Below are 19,933 nucleotides of genomic sequence, written 5' to 3' on the forward strand. Positions count from 1 at the left end.
TTGAATGTGCTAAATTGAAATTAATAATAACAATTATATAGCTAAAGTTTTGTTATTTGTTTGATGTCCATTTATGCAAATTGACTCTCCAAACAAATATTCTTCAAGAAGAAAAATGAAACAACTTTTTTTTTTTAATATTGACTGATTTTGTGATGTTTCTTTCTCCAGCATGTATGTTTACTTTATTATATATGTAAGTAGACTTTTATTTGGTTTTGTAAACTCTTTTTTGTTATTTAGATAAACATAGACGTGTACCCTATATATTACATTTATTTTAAAAGAATTTCATTTTATTCAAATCTAGCTACAGTGTTTCAAAGAACTATACTTATAGGATTTTAAATGTGAACGAGTTTTATAATTATATGGAGTAGTTTTTTTTTTGCTAGAGGCGAAGTAGTATTTAAATAATTATAAAAAATAATAAAAACTTCTAACATGATTGCATATGATCATTAACCGAATTAAGTACGATAACATGATAAAAAAATGATAAATTTTATTTTTATTTTTAATTTTAATTTTAGAACTTCCTAACATGATTGCATATGATCATTAACCGAATTAAGTATGATAACATGATAAAAAAGATAAATTTTATTTTTAATTTAAATTCGAATTTTAGAACTTTATCTATATTTGTATTTAACTAAAATAGTCAAATATAGAATAAAGTTACCATATACTATTGACATTTATTAGCTTGTCACTTGGCTTAACCATAATATCAATTATATATAGTAACTTTCTTGCTTTAATATATATAAAGATATAGATAGATAGATAGTATAATTTAGTGATATATATATATATATATATGTTTTGGGTAATTGTTAATTACCCGCATAATTAAGAATTATCTCAACTTACTTAAAATACTACTCAATTTTAATACACGTTATATGATTTAGTATCATGGGCATGTGATACCATATAAAATAAATACATATACTATTATTTTATTAAAACATCCATGTAAAATATATATAACCCAAATCCTCGACTGTCATGTCTTTCTATCGTTATAGTAATCCTAATTTAGTAACACAGAAAATCATCTAAATAGCCCACGGTAACATATTAAATTTTATGGTGGTATAATTAGCTAAAACCTTAGAAGTACATAAAGTACAATATCTTTTTGTATTTTGGGCTACGTGTGGGGTTCTTGCCTACTAATTTGTTGATTTTCCTTTAATTTTTATTACCTTCTTTTTTATGCATGATTAGTAGGCACATTGTAGTCTCATTTTGGTCTCCTATTTTCTTGACTTTATTGCTTCTAATTCTTTCTTTTTCCTTTAATGAATTTTTTTATATATTTAAAATCCACCCTTGACTTTTGGTGGACTGACAAGAGTATATATAATACCAAGAAAGAGGAGATCACCTCACCAATATTATGAAAAGTGTTATAAATATATTATATTATGGATGTTCATTTAGTACCCCGTTGTAAATAATCTTCCTGAAGAAGCTTATCCATATGGGACTCCACCGTAAATATGTTTATCTATTTAGTACTCTATTGAAAATAAGTTTCCTGAAGAAGCTTATCACTTCGGTACCCGGTTATGGATAAACATTACCCTAGGTAGAAGATTATCCATACCGGTATAATAAGCTTATCCATTCAGTACTCCGTTATGGATAAATATTGCTCTCAGTAGAAGATTATCCATATCTGGTATAGTAGTAGCTTACACAGCAGCTTGCAGTAGCAGCTTACACAGCAGCTTGTAGTAGCAGCTTACACAGCAGCTTGTAGTAGCAGCTTACACAACAGCTTCCTTTCTTCTATAAATAGAAGAGATTTCAGTTCATTATGTACATCAGTTTGAATTCGAATAATATATCAGTTTCTCTCTATACTTGTCTTTACTTTATAGTCTTTATTTTATAACACGTTATCAGCACGAGACTCTGCCATCTCGAGCAAATATTTTGAAAGTATCTGAGGTAAGAACTTTCTTTTCCTAAATAATGTCAAATCTTTCTAAACTTGAATTTGTAGCCTTAGAATGATATTTAATAAAATTATTCAGATGTTAATGACGTTTCTCCCTGAAGGAGATATTTGTCACAAAGTTGGTGGTAAAAATACTGAAATTTTTAATTTGTTACATTTATAAATTTATAATATCTTTATAATGTTCATTTTATTAAGAATTTCTCTCATGATACCAGAAGTGTCTGAGCAATATTTGATAGTACAAAATATATCAACAACTCCTGAAGAGCTAACTGTTTGTCTAGAAGACATATGACACCAGTAGTGTCTGATAAATATTAAATTGTGGATAATAAATGAAGGCTCTCGAAGAGTTTATATACAAATATGTCATTCATATTATATGATTATGGTCAAAACATATGTTGTAGTAAACCTGAAGTTTACTAATACAAATGACTATCATATTGAGACTACAAATGATTGGAAGATTAAAAATCTTCATGTTTCCACAATCATAGGGGGTAATAATATGTATGTGAGAAGTTACCCGCCTTATTCTTCAATTTTGTACTATATCATGTATCAGAGTAAACCAGAATTTGTACTATATCATGTATCACAGTAAACCAGAAGTTTACTAAAGCAAAAGTTTATGCCATAGTAAACCAGAAGTTTACTAAGAGATAGCACATGACATGATAAACTTGAAGTTTTCATTTGCCATTTTTAAATGAGCTATTTGAGAATTCAGATAAGCATATACTAAAGAACTAGAAGATTCTTCAGGAATTCTCATGTGTTGCTTGTTCTCATAATGAATTGATTATACCAGCTAAAGTTGGGACTAAGACCCCTGATTCTGAAATATATAAAAGGTGAATATGGGCCCGTTCACCTATCATGTGAACCACTTATAGGTGCATATATGAGATGGTTACATGTGTAATTATTGTCAACCTGCAGTTTGGCATTTGGAATTGCTTTTCTCGATTAAGAGCATAATTTTCAGATTATGAAATCAAGACAGTTCATCTTGATAATGCTGGTTTATATCCAAGCTGGTTTAGCATTGAATACCTCCTATTAATGGCTAAACCATTGCTTATGAGAACAAAGCTTCATGTGTTGGTCTAAGATTTTCTAAATTGCATATAACAACACTTGTATGCATCAGATCAACAATATATGATAAGTCCTCCCTTCACAATTGGTTTAGGATCAGAAACCAAATATTTTTACTATCTTTTGTTGTGTGGTATATGATTAATTTCTCTACCATAATACACAAAGATATGTTTCCCAAAGATGATTGGGGATATATGTTAGTTTTTCTAACATTTGGGGGATGGAATAAATAGTTGAAAAATATGCTATATGAATCGAATTATCATGATCCTCACTTAGAAGATAATTCAAGTCGAATGCCAGAAGCATTTGCTGATCCAAAATTAAATATCATATTTCAGCTGCAAATGCTCCTATTAAAATTAAAGTCCCTGAAGGATAGAGTTTACTGTACGCATGAAGCGTGGTAGACCAATCGGTTCCAAAGGTAACAATCCTTGAAAAATAGTAGGAGCTAATGATCAAAATGAGGAGGAAATAAGCTCTAGAAGAGCCCACGACATAACATTTCATGAAACTCCCGAAAAAGTTCAGGTACCTGAAAATAAAGAAAGTGATGAGATCTCCACAAGTTATGTCGCTTCGGAACTGACACAAAATGATCGTCGACGATATATTTAATACAATATAGTGCACAATATTGTAAAAGATTGTGAGGATCGGACTAGCAGTCCAGACACTTGAAGATGTCATACCATTTAGATACAAGTCTTAACCTATATGACTTATTTGGCTAAATCTATATGAAGATCCTTGAAGGATTGAAAATGCCCGAAGCATATAATTCAAAGTCTTGAGAAATGTACTCGATCAAATTATAAAGATCTTTGTACGGTTTAAAGCAATCTGTGCGCGTGTGGTATAATCGCCTCAGTAAATATTTGCTGAAAGAAAGTTACATAAATTATGTTATTTGTCCATGTATTTTTATAAAGAAAATGTCATCAAAATTTGTTACACTTGCTGTTTATGTTGGTGACATAAATCTTATTGGAACTCCGGAAGAGCTCCAAGAGGGTCTTAAAAATACTTTTACATGGACAAAGTGTACCCATTAAGTACACCAATGAATATTCAATCACTTGAAGTGAATAAGGATCCGTTCCAACCTCTAGAAGAGGATGAGGAGCTCCTTGGTCCTGAAATACTCTATCTCGGTGTAGATGGTGCACTTATTTATCTTGCTAATGCTAACAAAAGTGGTGCAGATCGTATTGGTAATGCAGATGCAGGTTATTTATCCGATACCCATAAAGCTCGATTTCAAACCGGCAAGCAGGGAGTGCATATGATTGAGATCAGTGATTCATTCGAGAAACATGTGGGTTGGAATGTGATAAAAGACCCACAATATTATACGGAGACAATGTTTCATGCATAGCACTATTAAAGGGAGGATTTATAAAAGGAGATAGAACGAAGAACATTTCACCAGAATTATTCTACACACACGATCTTCAGAAAAGTGGCGACATTGATGTGCAACAAATCCGTTCAAGTGATAATCCAACAGATTTATTCCCTAAATCTTTGCCAACTTCAACTTTTGAGAAGATGGTATACAAGATTGGAATGCGGAGACTCAAATATTTGAAACAAGATTTTCATCAGGGGGAGTAAAATACTTGATGCACTCTTTTTCCCTTACTAAGGTTTTTTCCCATGGGGTTTTCCTTATAAGGTTTTTAATGAGGCGCCTAGCAATGCGTATTACTAAATATGTGTACTCTTTTTCCTTGGGGTTTTCCTTATAAGGTTTTTAATGAGGCACCTAGCAATGCGTATTACTAAATATGTGTACTCTTTTTCCTTCACTAGGATTTTTTCCCACGTGGTTTTTCCTAGTAAGGTTTTAATGAGACACATTATCTTTTAATGAACATCCAAGGGGAGTGTCATAAATATATTATATTATGGATGTTCATTTAGTACTCTGTTGTAAATAATCTTCCTGAAGAAGCTTATCCATATGGGACTCCACCGTAAATATGTTTATCTATTTAGTACTCTATTGAAAATAAGCTTCCTGAAGAAGCTTATCACTTCGATACCCGGTTATGGATAAACATTACCCTAGGTAGAAGATTATCCATACCGGGTATAATAAGCTTATCCATTCAGTACTCCGTTATGGATAAACATTGCTCTCAGTAGAAGATTATCCATATCTGGTATAGTAGCAGCTTACACAGCAGCTTGCAGTAGCAGCTTACACAGCAACTTGCAGTAGCAGCTTACACAGCAGCTTGCGTAGCAGCTTACACAGCATCTTGTAGTAGCAGTTTACACAACAGCTTGTAGTAGCAGCTTACACAGCAACTTGTAGTAGTAGCTTACACAGCAGCTTGCGTAGCAGCTTACACAGCAACTTCCTTTCTTCTATAAATAGAAGAGATTTCAGTTCATTATGTATATCAGTTTGAATTCGAATAATATATCAGTTTCTCTCTATACTTGTATTTACTTTATAGTCTTTATTTTATAACAAAAAGAAGGTTTTGATTGGAAAGCTTACCTCTTTGAGAGTAAAATACTGATTGGAATGCGTTTTACCTAGGCAAAGAATCTTTCTTTCGTTTCAAATTTAATTATTTGTATAAAACAAAATATATTATAAGTTGGAGCCGCATGTTTATATAAAATTATATATCAAGATTGTCAAACTTACGGGGTGTAACACCACATCGGCAAACCAAGGCATCCCGGTCAAAAACATGGAAAGGTGTTATTCATCCAGAAACGAACCATTGATATCTAGGCCATCATGGGGCCTCCCCTCCTCTTCCAAACGGGACAAGTGGTCCACCACTTGAATCTCACTCCCTTTTCGGTCTATGATTTCAATATCAAATTCTTGTAGAAGAATTACCCACCTCATCAATCTAGCCTTTGAGTCCTTCTTAGTCATCAAATAACGAAGCGCCGCGTGATCGATGTGAACAATCACTTTGGTACCCATGAGGTACAGGCGGAATTTTTCCATAGCAAAGACAATGGCTATGAGTTCTTTCTCGGTCACCGTATAGTTAACTTGGGTGTCGTTCATGGTCTACTAGCATAGTAGACCAGATTGAATATCTTGTTGATTATTTTCCCCAACACCGCTCCCACTGCTACATCACTAGCATCATACATAAGCTCAAATGGTAAGCTCAAATTTGGTGCGGTAATGATGGGAGTGATAGTCAACCTATACTTGAGTAACTCAAATGCCTTCATACAATCATCATTGAACATAAATTTGGCATCTTTTTCCAATAACTTGTACAAGGGGTTCACCATCTTTGAGAAATCCTTGATGAACCGACTGTAAAACCCCGCGTGGCCTAGAAAGCTCCTTACTCCTTTGAGGGAAGTAGGAGGAGGGAGTTTTTATATCACTTTAGTTTTTGCTTTATCCACTTCGATACCATTCTTGGAGATCTTATGACCAAGGATAATGCCCCCCTCAATCAAAAAGTGACACTTCTCCCAATTAAGCACCAAGTTGGTTTCTTCACAACGTGCCAATACCTTATCAAGATTATCCAAACATGCATCAAAAGAATACCCACAACATAGAAACCATCCATTAAAACCTCAAGGAAGTCCTCTACCATATCCGTGAATATTGCCATTATACACTGCTGAAAAGTAGCCGGTGTATTCAATAGACCAAACGACATCCTTGAGAATGCAAATGTGCCATACGGACAAGTGAAAGTGGTCTTCTCTTGGTCTTCAGGTGCAATAAGAATCTAGTTATACCCGGAATACCCATCCAAGAAGCAATAATAAGCACGTCTGTCTAACCTATCTAACATTTGATCAAGAAATGGAAGCGGAAAATGGTCTTTCCGAGTCACTTTGTTGAGCTTCCTGTAATCCACGCAGACTCTCTAACCAGTGACAGTTCTTGTGGGGATCAACTCATTGTTGTCATTTGTAATCACAGACATTCCCTTTCTTCGGGACACATTGCATCGGCGAAGTCCATGAACTATCAGAAATGGGGTAGACAACCCCAACATCCAACCATTTGATGATCTCTTTCTTGACTACCTCTTGCATGGCCTCATTCAACTGTCTTTGATGTTCCACGGAGGATTTGGCATCCTCCTCCAATATGATTTTGTGCATGCAAAAGGTGGGTCTTATACCCCGAATATCCACCATTGTCCAACCTATTGCCTTCTTCCTCCTTTGGAGCACCGCAAGGGTGGCATCTACCTGCACGTTAGTTAAGCACGAGGAAAGAATAATAGGTAACATGGAACAAGGGACTAAGAACTCATACTTGAGGTGTGAAGGCAAATGTTTCAACTCCAATATGGGTGTCTCCTTGATTGAGGGATTTGTTGGTGGAGTCTTCCGGTTCTCAAGATCCAAGAAAATTTTCCGAGGCTCATATGTATATGAACCCATTCCTTGCAAAGCATTGACATATTCCACCAAGCCTTCCTTCTCATCCATGTCATGATTCAACAACACAGCTTCCAATGGGTCTTCCATATTAATCACAGCACTTGTGTCTTCAACAATCACTTCGGTCACAAGATACACTAACGAACACACTTCGTTGCTATTAGGCTACATCAATGACTTGCAAACAAGGAACACAAATTTTTCATCGCTCACCCAGAAGGTGAGCTCCCAAGCTTCCACATCAACTAAAGCCTTCCCTGTAGCTAGTAAAGGCCTCCCCTATATGATTTACACCTCGTAGTCAACCTCACAGTCAAGTATCACAAAATCTGCGAGAAGTATGAACTTGTCGACCCGAACTAGCACATCATCAATTATCCCCAATGACCTCTTCATTGTCCTATCTGCCATTTGCAACCTCATGGATGTGGGCCTTGGTTGCCCAATCCCCGATGTCTTGAACACAGAATATTGCATCAAGTTAATTCTTGCCCCCAAGTCACACAAAGCTTTGGCGAAATTAGCACTACCAATAGTGCATGGGATTGTAATGGCATCGGGGTCTTCTAACTTTGGATCCATGGATTGCACAATAGCACTCACTTGATGTGTCATTTTGATCGTTTCACAGTTCATTGATTTTTTCTTTGTTACCATGTCCTTCATGAACTTGGCATATCTCAGAATTTGTTCTAGAGCTTCAACCAAAAGCACATTTTGAAGGTACAGGGGGTGAATTGTTGACTATTTAAAATTTAGTCGACTAACACAAGTATTAGTTGACTAACCATATCACAGAATGAAAGTAAGCATTAAAGAAAAGTAAATAACACTCAACCATTTATACTGGTTCGGTACCGTTGTGGTACTTACATCCAGTTTTCCTTGAGTCACAAGGGTTCCCTTAAGATCTTTGAATAAGTTACAATATATATGGTTTTAATGCGTTCACCGCTAACAAACAGTATCAACACTTGAGTTCAGAATAGTTGACACAACTCTCTTTTGTGTTATTGATCTCCCTATCTTTTGAAACACTGATAACTAAGGATTACAATGTTTGAACTAAGAAGTAGATAGACTTAGAATACAATGTGTGTAGTTGTACAATCTTCTTCTTGAAGGATCAGCCTTCTTATAGGAGAGAAAAGAGCGGTTGAGTCTTTAGCAAAATCAGAGGCACAAGATCTTTGATTAAGTGATTTGACCCAAGGGGTGCCTCTTCGAATCTTGCTCTTTGACGAGCCCAGATTCGATTGTGACCTTCCTTGTCACAACTTGATTTAAGGAGTCATTTATGCCTGGAGTAGCTTAATTCACGAGCGCGATCTTCTTAATTAAAGAATCCATGATTGACAATCTGAGTTCCCTTGATTGAGGACGAGTCAATCTGCTTCTTTTGATTGATTATTAATGTAGTAACAACATCTTCATTCTTTCCTTACTGGCAATTTCGAATCTAGTAGCAATCTTGCTGAGCATCTCCATTCTTTCCTTTTTGTTTGTCCTGCAAATATAACATAAGATAATATTTTCATCATTGAAACTTAAACTCAAACCTATCAGTCTCCTCCTTTTTTGATGATGACAATCAATAAGGAGTAAACAAAGTAATTTAAGATACTTCCCTTTTAAGGAGTTGCTCCCCCTGAACTGATGCTTCCCTTGAGATTATGTGTTGTTCCATTATGTTGTTCCATTATGCTCCTCCTGAGTTGTTTACTCACATTTTCTCCCACTTTGACATCAATCAAAAAGGAAAGAGACATAGAAAGAGCAATATAGAATATAATGCACATACTAATAAAGTGGTTAGAGAATTAGAGCCTTCAGCAGAGGCTTAGTTAGTACAAACCAAAACAAATTGTCTAAAAGCAACCACCAACAAAAAGAAGCATAAGCAAAAAATTGTTTGTCATAGCAGCACAATCAGAGGTATTAACTTCGTCCCAGAAAGTATTTGAGGGTGTTGATCACTTTGGTGCAGAAGGAGTCATAGGAATTCTCAACATCTTGACGAGTTTGTCCATCTTTTCACTCATGGAATTGAAAGCCCTGGTTCCTTGTCTCCTTATAGCTCATATGTCAATCCGAAGTTTTGCCACATCTGTACCTGTCTTCTTAGTGACATCCTTGATCTTATCTACCTGTTCTTTCATCTCCTTAAGCAGCATCTTGACTCCATCAAGGTAATGTTGAATTTGTTGAAGATTCAGGGAGGTAGTCGACTGAGAAGCTGGTTGATCAATCAGGATATCAACTGGAGCTGGAGCACTTTCAACCTTCGCTCGCTTAACCCATCCATCATTACCCAGAGTGTACCCCATCATAGAAAAAGCAATCTTATTATAAGTACTGGAGATGTACTTGGATGAAAAGGGTGCCAAGTCTACTTTCATAACTTCCAGAATATGATAGATAAGAAGACCATAGGGCAGACGTGCAACAGAGGAGGAAATATCCCTGATACTCTCAAGCATATATTGACGAATCCATACAAACCAGTCAAGACACTTATTATTAACCAGACAGTAGACGGCAAAAATATCTCTAGTGGACAAGAAACTGAGGGACCCAGATTTGGGAAGGAGAGTGGTGGCAATCATATGGGCCAAGACACGGTGTTCAAACGTAAGATCTTTGGGGCCAATGTCAGGGGGTTATCAGACAGAAATTTTTTTGCTTCATTAAAGGACACTTCAAAGTCTTTGGGCCAAGAATTTTGGACAAACACATCATACCCACTAAATTTGGCGAAAAAGATCTTTTCAAATTGGTAGGAGTCCAAAACAATTCTAGTCCCGAAAATCATAGATTCCAAATCATCTTTATCATTGACAAACATATTTGCATAAAACATTCTCACATGTTCTTAATACACAGTATTTCCAAGAGTGTCAAATAAAGGGGAAAGGTGCTGAAAATCGAAAATTGCAGTCACATCACAATGAAGGCTTTTAATAAGAGAAAGAGTTACAAAGCGTCCATAAGCCATGGATTTTGACTTGTAGGACTCAAACCTCGCCTTTTCACTAGGGCCATAGAAGATTAGCTTGTCTTCAGGACCAAACTCCAAACGTTCCACCTTGCCCTTCTTGCATGCAGCCTTTTGGGGGGTTTGCTCCATGGGCCTCTTACCGGCTTTTTTTGGCTGATAAGATGATTTTCAGATGAAGCACTGCTATCCTTATCTGTTCTGAGAAAATCTAAGTCAATGGATGACTCCACATCCACAGGTTCTTCAGTGTTGAGAGCTTTTTGAAACCTTCGATTATGTCTGGTTGCACAAGAGGGATTTCTTTTGGCCATAGTGAGAGGAGTTATTTGGTAGTGAATGAGAGAAGTATTGGAGATTGAGGGTTTTTATCGAGGAGTTTTAGAAGAACGAAGAGGCGTCTTAGTTAATGGAAAGGTTACGTGCAGACGGAAGTGATGGTTCAGAAGTGACTGATCGACGGTACTTGTAATAATTGCACTTCCACAGAAAATTAATTAGAACACATATAATTAAGGAATAAAATATTCTGAAAGTGTATAAAATAATTTGAACACTTAAGGAAATATTTGATTTACAAATTTGGCACAATGCCAATCTTTTTCCGGAGAGTGCAGAATCTTTCTTCCAAAAGAGGTTTAGTAAAAATATCATCAAGTTAAGAATCAATACTAATAAACTTTAAAGTAATATCACCTTTTGCTACATGATCACAGATAAAATAATGTTTAATTTCTATATACTTTGCTCTAGAATGATGCACAGAATTTTTAGATAAGCAGATAGCACTAGTATTGTCACAGAAAATAGGAGTAGAAGTAAGAGATAAATCATAATCAAGAAGTTGGTGCATGATCCATAGGACTTGTGTACAACAGCTTCCAACAACTAAGTATTCTGCCTCAGTTGTTGATAATGCAACACAATTTTGTTTCTTGCTATGCCAAGATACTAATGCATTTCCTAGAAATTGACATGTCCCACTGGTACTCTTCCTATCAATCTTGTCTCCTGCAAAATCAGCATCTGAAAAGCCTCTCAGAGAGAAATTGTTAGAGTGATCATGCCATAGTCCGAACTAAGGAGTACCAATTAAATATCTAATAATATGTTTAACAGCGGTAAGATGGGATTCCTTAGTAGCCGACTGAAATCAAGCACATTTGCATACACTAAACATAATATCTGGTCGACTGGTAGTTAAATAAAATAGAGATCCAGTCATCCCTTTATACATGGTTTCATCAACCATTTTTCCATTGTTGTCTTCATCTAGCACGGTAGTTGGACTCATTGGAGTGCCAATAGCTTTAGCATTTTCCATTCCAAATTTCTTAATGAGCTCATTGGTATACATGGTTTGGCTGATGAAAATTCCTTTAGGGGATTTCTTGATTTGAAGTCCAAGGAAGAATGTCAATTCTCCCATCATGCTCATTTCAAATTCTTCTTTCATGGAAAGAGAAAATTCTTCACAAAGAACGGAGTTAGGCTACCAAAGATAATGTCATCTACATAAATTTGAGTAATAAGATTACTAGAATTTGATTGCTTAATAAAAAAAGTTGTATCGATGTTACCTCGTTTGAAACCTTGATTTAGAAGAAAAAAACTCAACCTTTCATACCATGCTCGTGGAGCTTGTTGGAGACCGTACAGGGCTTTAGTCAGCTTGTATACATGGTTTGGAAAGGTGGCATTTGCAAAGCCAGGAGGTTGTTTCATGTATACTTCTTCAAAGATATACCCATTTAGGAACGCACTTTTAACATCCATTTGAAATAATTTGAATCCTTTGTGAGCAGCGAAAGCAAGTAGAATTCGGATGGATTCAAGTCTTGCCACAAGTGCAAAGGTTTCATCATAGTCGATTTCTTCCTATTGAGAGTAACCTTGAACCACCAGTCTTGCTTTATTCCGAACAACTTGACCTGATTCATTCAATTTATTTCAGAAAATCCACTTAGTTCCAACTACAGATGAATTTTGAGGCTTTGGAACAAGTTCTCAGACTTTGTTTCTCTCAAACTGATCTAATTCTTCTTTTATAGCATCAATCCAATGAGAATCTTTTAAAGCTTCATCCACTTTCTTGGGCTCAATTTGAGAAATGAGAGCTACATGAGATTTGTTCTTTTGAGATCTCCTTGCAGTTATTCCCTCCTATGGATCTCCTATAATGAACTTGTGAGGATATCCTGGTTCATTCTTCCATTCATTTGGAGTATTTGCTAGAGTCACCTTTTCTTCGGTAGTCGACTAATCTAGTTGGGGTAGGTCAAATTCTTTTGGAGGAATTTCAGTTGGTTGATTCTGTAGATTAGCTGACTCATTTTGATGATCCTTACCTACAATAACAGATTTTGGAGCACAAGAAATTTCCTCATCTTCAGGAATGTGTTCATTCATTGGGCGAGGGTTAGTATCAACAGAAACAACATGAATAGATTCTTCAAGACATAATGTTCTCTTATTGTAAACTCTATAAACTCTACTTGAGGGAGAGTAACCTAGAAATATACCTTCATCACTCTTTGGATCAAACTTACCCAGATTATCCTTTCCATTGTTATGAATGAAGCATTTGCATCCGAAAGGTTAGAAATAGATGATGTTTGGTTTCTTACCATTCCACAGTTCATAGGGAGTCTTTTTGAGAATTGGTCGAATAAGACATCTATTAATGATATGACATGTTGTACTTATAACTTCTGCCTAGAAATGATGAGGTAGAGAGTTTTCAAATGTCACACCCTTTTTTTAACCAACTTCACTAACTCTCTTAAATTAATAAAAGAGATTTTTGAAGCTCAAAAGGGTTTTCAATATTGAAAGTGACAAAATTGTGTTCAAAAGGAAAAAAACTCAGAGTCGCCACCTAACATTGATTTTGGTGTGCTAGGTCACCATTTTTAAAAAAAAAATTCCTTTAAAACACTTTGGACTCTTAAACTAAGTCTGCACCAGAGATTTGGGTAAGGGGGTTCATTTGACTCGGGGAGAAGATGTTAGGCACTCCCCAAGTCCCGTGAAAACCACGGTTGCGTACTCGATCTAGTTGGCTTTTAAGATATTCAAATTGAGGTAACAACATAGAAAAAGAAAAAGAAACACACTAGAGGCTTGAGGTCGTCCCCTTCTAATAAAAGAAAATAGAAAAAAGAAAAATAAAGTAAAATCCTAAATGCTAGTATATACTATACTGTTCCACAGCTTTGTCATGGACTCCAGATACATGATACTACGGGGCATACCCCGGATAAAAATATATACAAAGTCTACGGGGCATTCCCCTGAATATGAACTATAGGGAACGACCTTTCGCCTTGAACAAAATAAATGAAAAGACCTAAAGTTTGCCTACCCGAATGTGGTCGACCTAGACATGCTATTAGCGGTTAAACGAGTATAGCACAAATTAAGAAAAAACTAACAGAAATGGTCCAAAGCCCCGACTGTCATAACTTTAAATTGTCTGTCGTAATAATTTTCTTTAAGAAGTCCAACTATTCATTTTTTTTCTTTTTTTCTTTAAATTAAATAAACCCCACAACCCATTTATCAATTAAACAACAATATTCCAACAAATCACTAATTTGAAGATATTAGTAAATTATCTTTCTTTTTTTCTTCTTAATCAAGTTTAATGAAGGATAAGCTAATAATCTAACAATAATCCTTAAATCTAATAAAAAAAGGGAATATGAAAGCAATAGGAGTGCCAACCAAATGAATACACTGCTAATGTCAAGCAAATGACTACATTTTCTCAAAAGTTGATACACAGAATGTTAGGAAAAGGCAAACGTAAGAATCTGACCTCAAATCACGAGTTTGAACGTGACTATTCAACAACTCTAAGACTCAAAAATGAACTGGACCGCGAACAAACTTCGAATCGGCACCCCAGCTCAATCGGACTCCATGCTTTGAAATCCCACAATCCAAGAATTGAAAGAGAAGAAACAGAATTCTTTTTGTATTTTCGAACTAGAAATAATGGACTGCATTCCCAAATCAAGCTAGATTATGTGTTATATCAAAAATCAGGAAATGAGTGCAAATGGTAAAATTGGTCTTTCTATTGTTGGCTTGATTGAAATTTCATCACGGTATTGTCCTTCCCCTCGATTCCCCCTTTTTTTTCCTTATGTCCGTATGCGTTGCGGCTGGTTTTTTTTGGGAGGGGGTGAAGAAGAAGGGTTCTTTCTTAGGGTTCTTGTTATGTGCTGAAAGGTTTTACTTTTAGAGTTGTGCGGGTGGCTTCCCAAGAATGAGGGTAAGAGCATTTTATACTAGGGTTTTCAAAATGTTATCTCTTTATTATTCAAGACAAATATATATATATATATATAATATATAACAAATATATATATATATATATATAATATAGCAAATATAGAAAGCAAAATCAAGTATGCATTCTGAATCTGTTCTTGGAAACAGAATGAAGAAGAACGTGCAAGTGTGCAAGGTGTGGGTGGGGTTCATATTTTTCATTTTTGTTCCTTTGCATTTTGCTTTTTCCGTTCTTTTCCTTCTAATTTTGTTTTGTTGGTTTCTTCTTTTTGTTTTTATTTTGTCTTTTTGATTTTTTTCTGATTTTTCTTTAGCTAAATCAAAAGTAAGTACATAAAAACACTACTCCTAAATGAAAAAAGGAATATTAAGGAAAACAAAATAGCTATATTTTAAGGTAGTATAAAAATTTTCAATCTACTATTAGAAATTTAATTTAAGACTTACACTACATCAAATAGACACAAATAAAAATACATATATTTTGAACTTTTCTTTTTATATTTTGCAAACCAAAAATATGACTCTTTTTTTTTCAATTTTTTGAAAAGTAAGAAAAACTAAAAGTTACTAGTCAAAATAACAAATAGCTAGCATAAAGGAAATTCTTTTTTTTGTAATTTTATTTTAAAGATAAACTAAAGCAAAAAAGTAAAATATAATCAAAATAGCAATACTAGACTTAAAATAAATATCTAAATACTAAAATGAGTAAAATTTCAATGAGGGTCAAAAATTACATGTCTACAGCTTCCCCTCTTTGACTGGAAACACGAAGAGTTTTCAGACAAAGAACGACTGAACATGTCTTTTGACCCGACCCTTATTTACAAGAGGATAGAATTAAAAGAAAGGAGAATGTGACCGAGCTCTGATATCTGAGTTGCCTACATATCCTTGGCTATAAAGGAATCGGGCCACGTGTAGTTCATAAATAGGAATAGTGATAGAGTATACCGAGGTGGAGAGCCGATTGAAGTGTCGTTCCGTCGAGGTTCCGGTCCGCGGTCCTGTTATTACATCAAAATCGAAAAATAAAATAGACTAACTAAGCCTATCAGTTATGAGTTACAAGATTCCTATCTATAAGTCTTCTGAAACTTGATCTTGAGTCTTGAATGGTTCTTCATGCAGACTTTAGATTTGAACCTTGACGCTTTCTAGTTGCAGGTGCTAGTTCATTCTTCTTCAGCTTTTGGATCACGACAGGACATACAATGCTTGTAACTTCAACCATGTCTTGAGCAGTTCACAACTTTCATCTGTTTCTGCATTTGGATTTACTTCTTCTTCATTTTTTTCTTTCTTTTTTTTCATTCTGGATTAGGAGTTCTTCTTTTGGTTATCTCAGACCATTGACTCACATTCTTGAGGTGAGCTTCTGCTACTTCTAACTTGAATTGAATTTTGAAATGTCTTCCCTCATTCTTCAGATGGGCTCCTGCTGCCGACTTGAAGTTTGAAATAATTTCAAAATAAATTTCCTCATTCTCCAGGTGGGTGCCTGCAATCAAAACAACAAAACAAAAAACTTTTTTTTTCTGCCCCAGTTTGCACTAGGAAGATTTGTGAGCTATTAGCAGAAACTACAAATCACCTATGCTATTTATGAATGATGCAATGATGAGAGTAAAACTAAAGACTCGACTAGGATGTGCGTCTCCTAGGGATGAACTCAAATGACTCGAACTAGGACGTGTGTCTCCTAGGGATGAAACATGAATGAACCAAACTAGGAGGTGCGTCTCCTAAGGATAAAACTCGAATGACTAAAACTAGGAAGTGCGTCTCCTAGGGGTGAAACTTGAATAAACTAAAACTAGGAAGTACGTCTCCTAGAGGTAAAATCTCGATTTAGGAAGTGCATCTCCTAAAAGAAAAATATAACCTGAAAGACCCAAACTAGGAAGTGCATCTCCTGCGGATGAAACTTGAATGACTCGAACTAGGAAGTGCGTCTCTTAGGGATGAATTTAAATGACCAACATTAGGAAGCGTGTCTCCTAAAATAAAGATATAACCTGAAATACCCAGACTAGGAAGTGCATCTCCTAGGGATGAAACTTTAATGACTCAGACGAGGAAGTGCGTCTCCTAGGAATGAATTTAAATGACCCAAAACTAGGAAGTGCGTCTCTTAGAGATACAATCTTAATTTAGAAAGTGCGTCTCTTAGGGATACAATCTTAATTTAGGAAGTGCATCTCCTAAAACAAAACTTGAAAGACCCATACTAGGAAGTGCATCTCCTAGGGGTGAAACTTCAGTGACTCAAACTAGGAAGTGTGTCTCCTAAGAATGAACTTAAATGACCCAAAACTATGAAGTGTGTCTCCTACGGGTAAAACTTCAATGACTCAAACTAGGAAGTACGTCTCCTAGGTATGAACTTAAATGACCAAAAACTAGGAAGTGTGTCTCTTATGGGTAAAATCTCAATTTAGGAAGTGTGTCTCCTAAAACAAAACTTGAAAGACCCAGACTAAGAAGTGCATCTCCTAGGGGTGAAACTTCGATGATTAAAACTAGGAAGTGCATCTCCTAGGAATGAACTTAAAAGACCAAAAACTAGGAAGTGTGTCTCCTAGGGGTGAAACTTCAATTACTCAAACTAGGAAGTGCGTCTCCTAGTAATGAACTTAAATTATTAAAAACTAGGAAGTGTGTCTCATAGGGGTACAATTTTAATTTAGGAAGTGTGTTTCCTAAGACAAAACCTGAAAGACCCAGACTAAGAAGTGCGTCTCCTAGGGGTGAAATTTTAATGACTCAAACTAGGAAGTGCATCTCCTAGGAATGAACCTCAATTTAGGAAGTGTGTCTCCTAAAACAAAAATATAACCTGAAAGACCCAGACTAGGAAATGTGTTTCCTAGGGGTGAAACTTCAATGACTAAAACTAGGAAGTGTGTCTCCTAGGAATGAACTTAAATGACCTAAAACTAGGAAGTGCGTCTCCTAGCAAGTATAATCTGAAAGACCCTTACTAGGAAGTGCGTCTCCTAAGGGGTAAAACTTCAATGACTCCAACTAGGACGTGCATCTCCTAGGGATAAATTTAAATGACCAACATTAGGAAGTGCATCTCCTAAAAATAAAAATATAACTTGAAATACCCATACTAGGAAGTGCATCTCCTAGGGGTAAAATCTCAATTTAGGAAGTGCATTTCCTAAAACAAAATATAACTTGAAAGGCCCAAACTAGGAAGTGCTTCTCCTAGGGGTGATGTGTGATCTCCTCAATAGCCTTTGCGTAAGAAGAATTGGGGAATTACACCTGAAAATTTCAAGCTTTGTTATGAATATAGCCTTCACCCCTGTTTCAGACAAATAAAGCTTGTGAGTTTAAAACACGGTGGTTAGTTTGTGGCCTTGACCTTGAAGGCGGTTGCTTCTGCACTTGCTAAGATAATTTTGATTTCAACTTGAAAGACCTTGCCTGTTATCGACTACCCATTTTCTCTATCACCCTTATCACAAGAAATACCTCTGATTTATTCAAGTCCAATATCCTCTATCTGTTGCATTTTGCTCATGAATTGACATTTACCGAACCTTTGCATTTTACATGAATCCCAATGCATGTTAATTGTTATAAACTTAATGTGCATACTGTTCTTTCCTGACTTGTGCCACCTTGATGTGCTAGCCAGACTCTGCTTTGTGCAATTGGAAGCTGGTAGCAGATTTTGAATTCATTTTTTTACTTGTTCTGATAAAACAGACTCAAGAAGGGACTCAACCAAAACAAGAGGAACAAAATAAGGGACAATGGAAAGAGATGATACCTAATAAGAAAATTACAAAGTAAAAACTTATCAGATGTGGATACCAAATCTAATGACCATGACATGCACCTTTGGATTAAGTGGCCTAATCTCTCAAACAAGTCTAATATTCAACTCTTGTTGTATCTCTTCGCTGTGAAATTGTGCTTCAGCTCTTCAATTGTCCCATCTGATCCACAATCCTCAGTTGACTTGTAGTGCCCTAAAGGGTTTTCACCATCAAGCCTCTCTCATTTGCTCTTTTTCTCAACTCACTATCGCCTTACGGTGCCCATGAGGGTTTTCTCCGATAAGACTCTCTCATTTATCATTTTCTCTCTTTGCGATGAGAACATGGTATTACCCATGATGTAGGAAGATCATACCTTCACCACACCCTTGATTTGGCATCCTCAAAGATTGGTCGGAAGGTCTTTCTTTGGACCATAATATAGGCTTTTGGACAGGGCTGGAAAGAAAGGATGGCATGAAGGCTCAAAATAATTTAAGATGAAAGGGTTCAAAATTACAACTTTTGGAATCAGATCTTTTGGCAAAATTAAAACTTGTGCCCCAGTTTCTGGAGTCTGGGGATTTTTTTATGGGATTTTTGCTTTGATGAAAATTTCTAAGAAAGACTGCTCCACTCTTGACTTTGTGGGATTATAAAATATTTTAATTGGTGCGACCGAACCGTAAGGCTGCCTACGTATCTTGAGGTGTCAAGAATCAGGCCGAACGTAGTTCAAACACACAATTGTTTTTTTTTTCTTTTCCTTTTCTTTCTTTTGCTTTTTTTTCTTCTTTCTTTTCTCTTTTTTTTCTTTTCTTTTTCTTCTTTTCCTCTGTTCTATTCTTTTTCTTTTTCCTTTTCTTTTCTAGTTCCTAACTCTATTTCCGATTCCAAAAGAGGGGTATGAAACAAAATAAATTAAGGCTCAAAAGAGGTAGCAAAAGATAAAAGTGTTTGGGTAGTAGAATAAAATGCCTTCGTCATACCAAACTTTAAAGATGTCAGGTACAAGTATGCAATTGAAGATAAACAAAAGAATCACACATAGTATCTATTGATGGTATCAACACAAACAAAAAGTGCCAATGGGCTATACCTTTGTCCCAATGAATGACCCTTGCCAGTTCGAAGCAGACTTGACTCAACCTTATCTTGATGTGGAAGAATGCATTTCAGCACTGACTGATTTACCTCAAACTGCTTGAGAGCCATTTCCTTGTTGTATGCTCTTATCAACCTCTTCATTTCCTAGACTTACTGCCTTAGTTTCACTCAATTCAAAGTTCAGGTCATCTTAGAATGCGTGAATCTTTAATTGTTTCCTCATTCGCATCCTTTTATCATATTTAAAACTGTGCCATTGCTTCA

General features: G+C 35.6%; 1 protein-coding gene and 1 pseudogene across 1 annotated transcript; both read right to left on the reverse strand.

Annotated features, from left to right (window-relative positions):
• Positions 1-6,537: 6,537 nt before the first annotated feature.
• LOC138870826 (uncharacterized) lies at positions 6,538-9,519 on the reverse strand. Its single transcript, XM_070148667.1, has 6 exons — positions 9,467-9,519; positions 8,935-8,996; positions 7,856-8,187; positions 7,703-7,768; positions 7,295-7,654; positions 6,538-6,822 (listed from the first exon to the last, which is right to left on the reverse strand). Exons 1-6 carry the CDS (start codon positions 9,517-9,519, stop codon positions 6,538-6,540), a joined length of 1,158 nt encoding a protein of 385 aa, XP_070004768.1.
• Positions 9,520-11,058: 1,539 nt separating this feature from the next.
• On the reverse strand, positions 11,059-19,810 carry LOC138870827 (uncharacterized mitochondrial protein AtMg00810-like; annotated as a pseudogene).
• Between the last annotated feature and the right edge of the window lie 123 nt (positions 19,811-19,933).

Source organism: Nicotiana sylvestris, chromosome 6, assembly GCF_000393655.2.
Source record: "Nicotiana sylvestris chromosome 6, ASM39365v2, whole genome shotgun sequence".
In the NCBI taxonomy this organism is placed as follows: Eukaryota; Viridiplantae; Streptophyta; class Magnoliopsida; order Solanales; family Solanaceae; genus Nicotiana; species Nicotiana sylvestris.

Excerpts from the sequence above, each read along its gene's own strand:
- LOC138870826 (XM_070148667.1), bottom strand. The coding sequence starts at position 9,519 with ATGGACAAACTCGTCAAGATGTTGAGAATTCCTATGACTCCTTCTGCA. Across the intron at positions 8,188-8,934 it reads TACTAGATTCGAAATTGCCA|CTCTAGAACAAATTCTGAGA; the intron begins GTAAGGAAAGAA and ends TTTTGGTTGAAG. Across the intron at positions 6,823-7,294 it reads CGTGCTTAACTAACGTGCAG|ATTCTTATTGCACCTGAAGA; the intron begins GTAGATGCCACC and ends GGGTATAACTAG.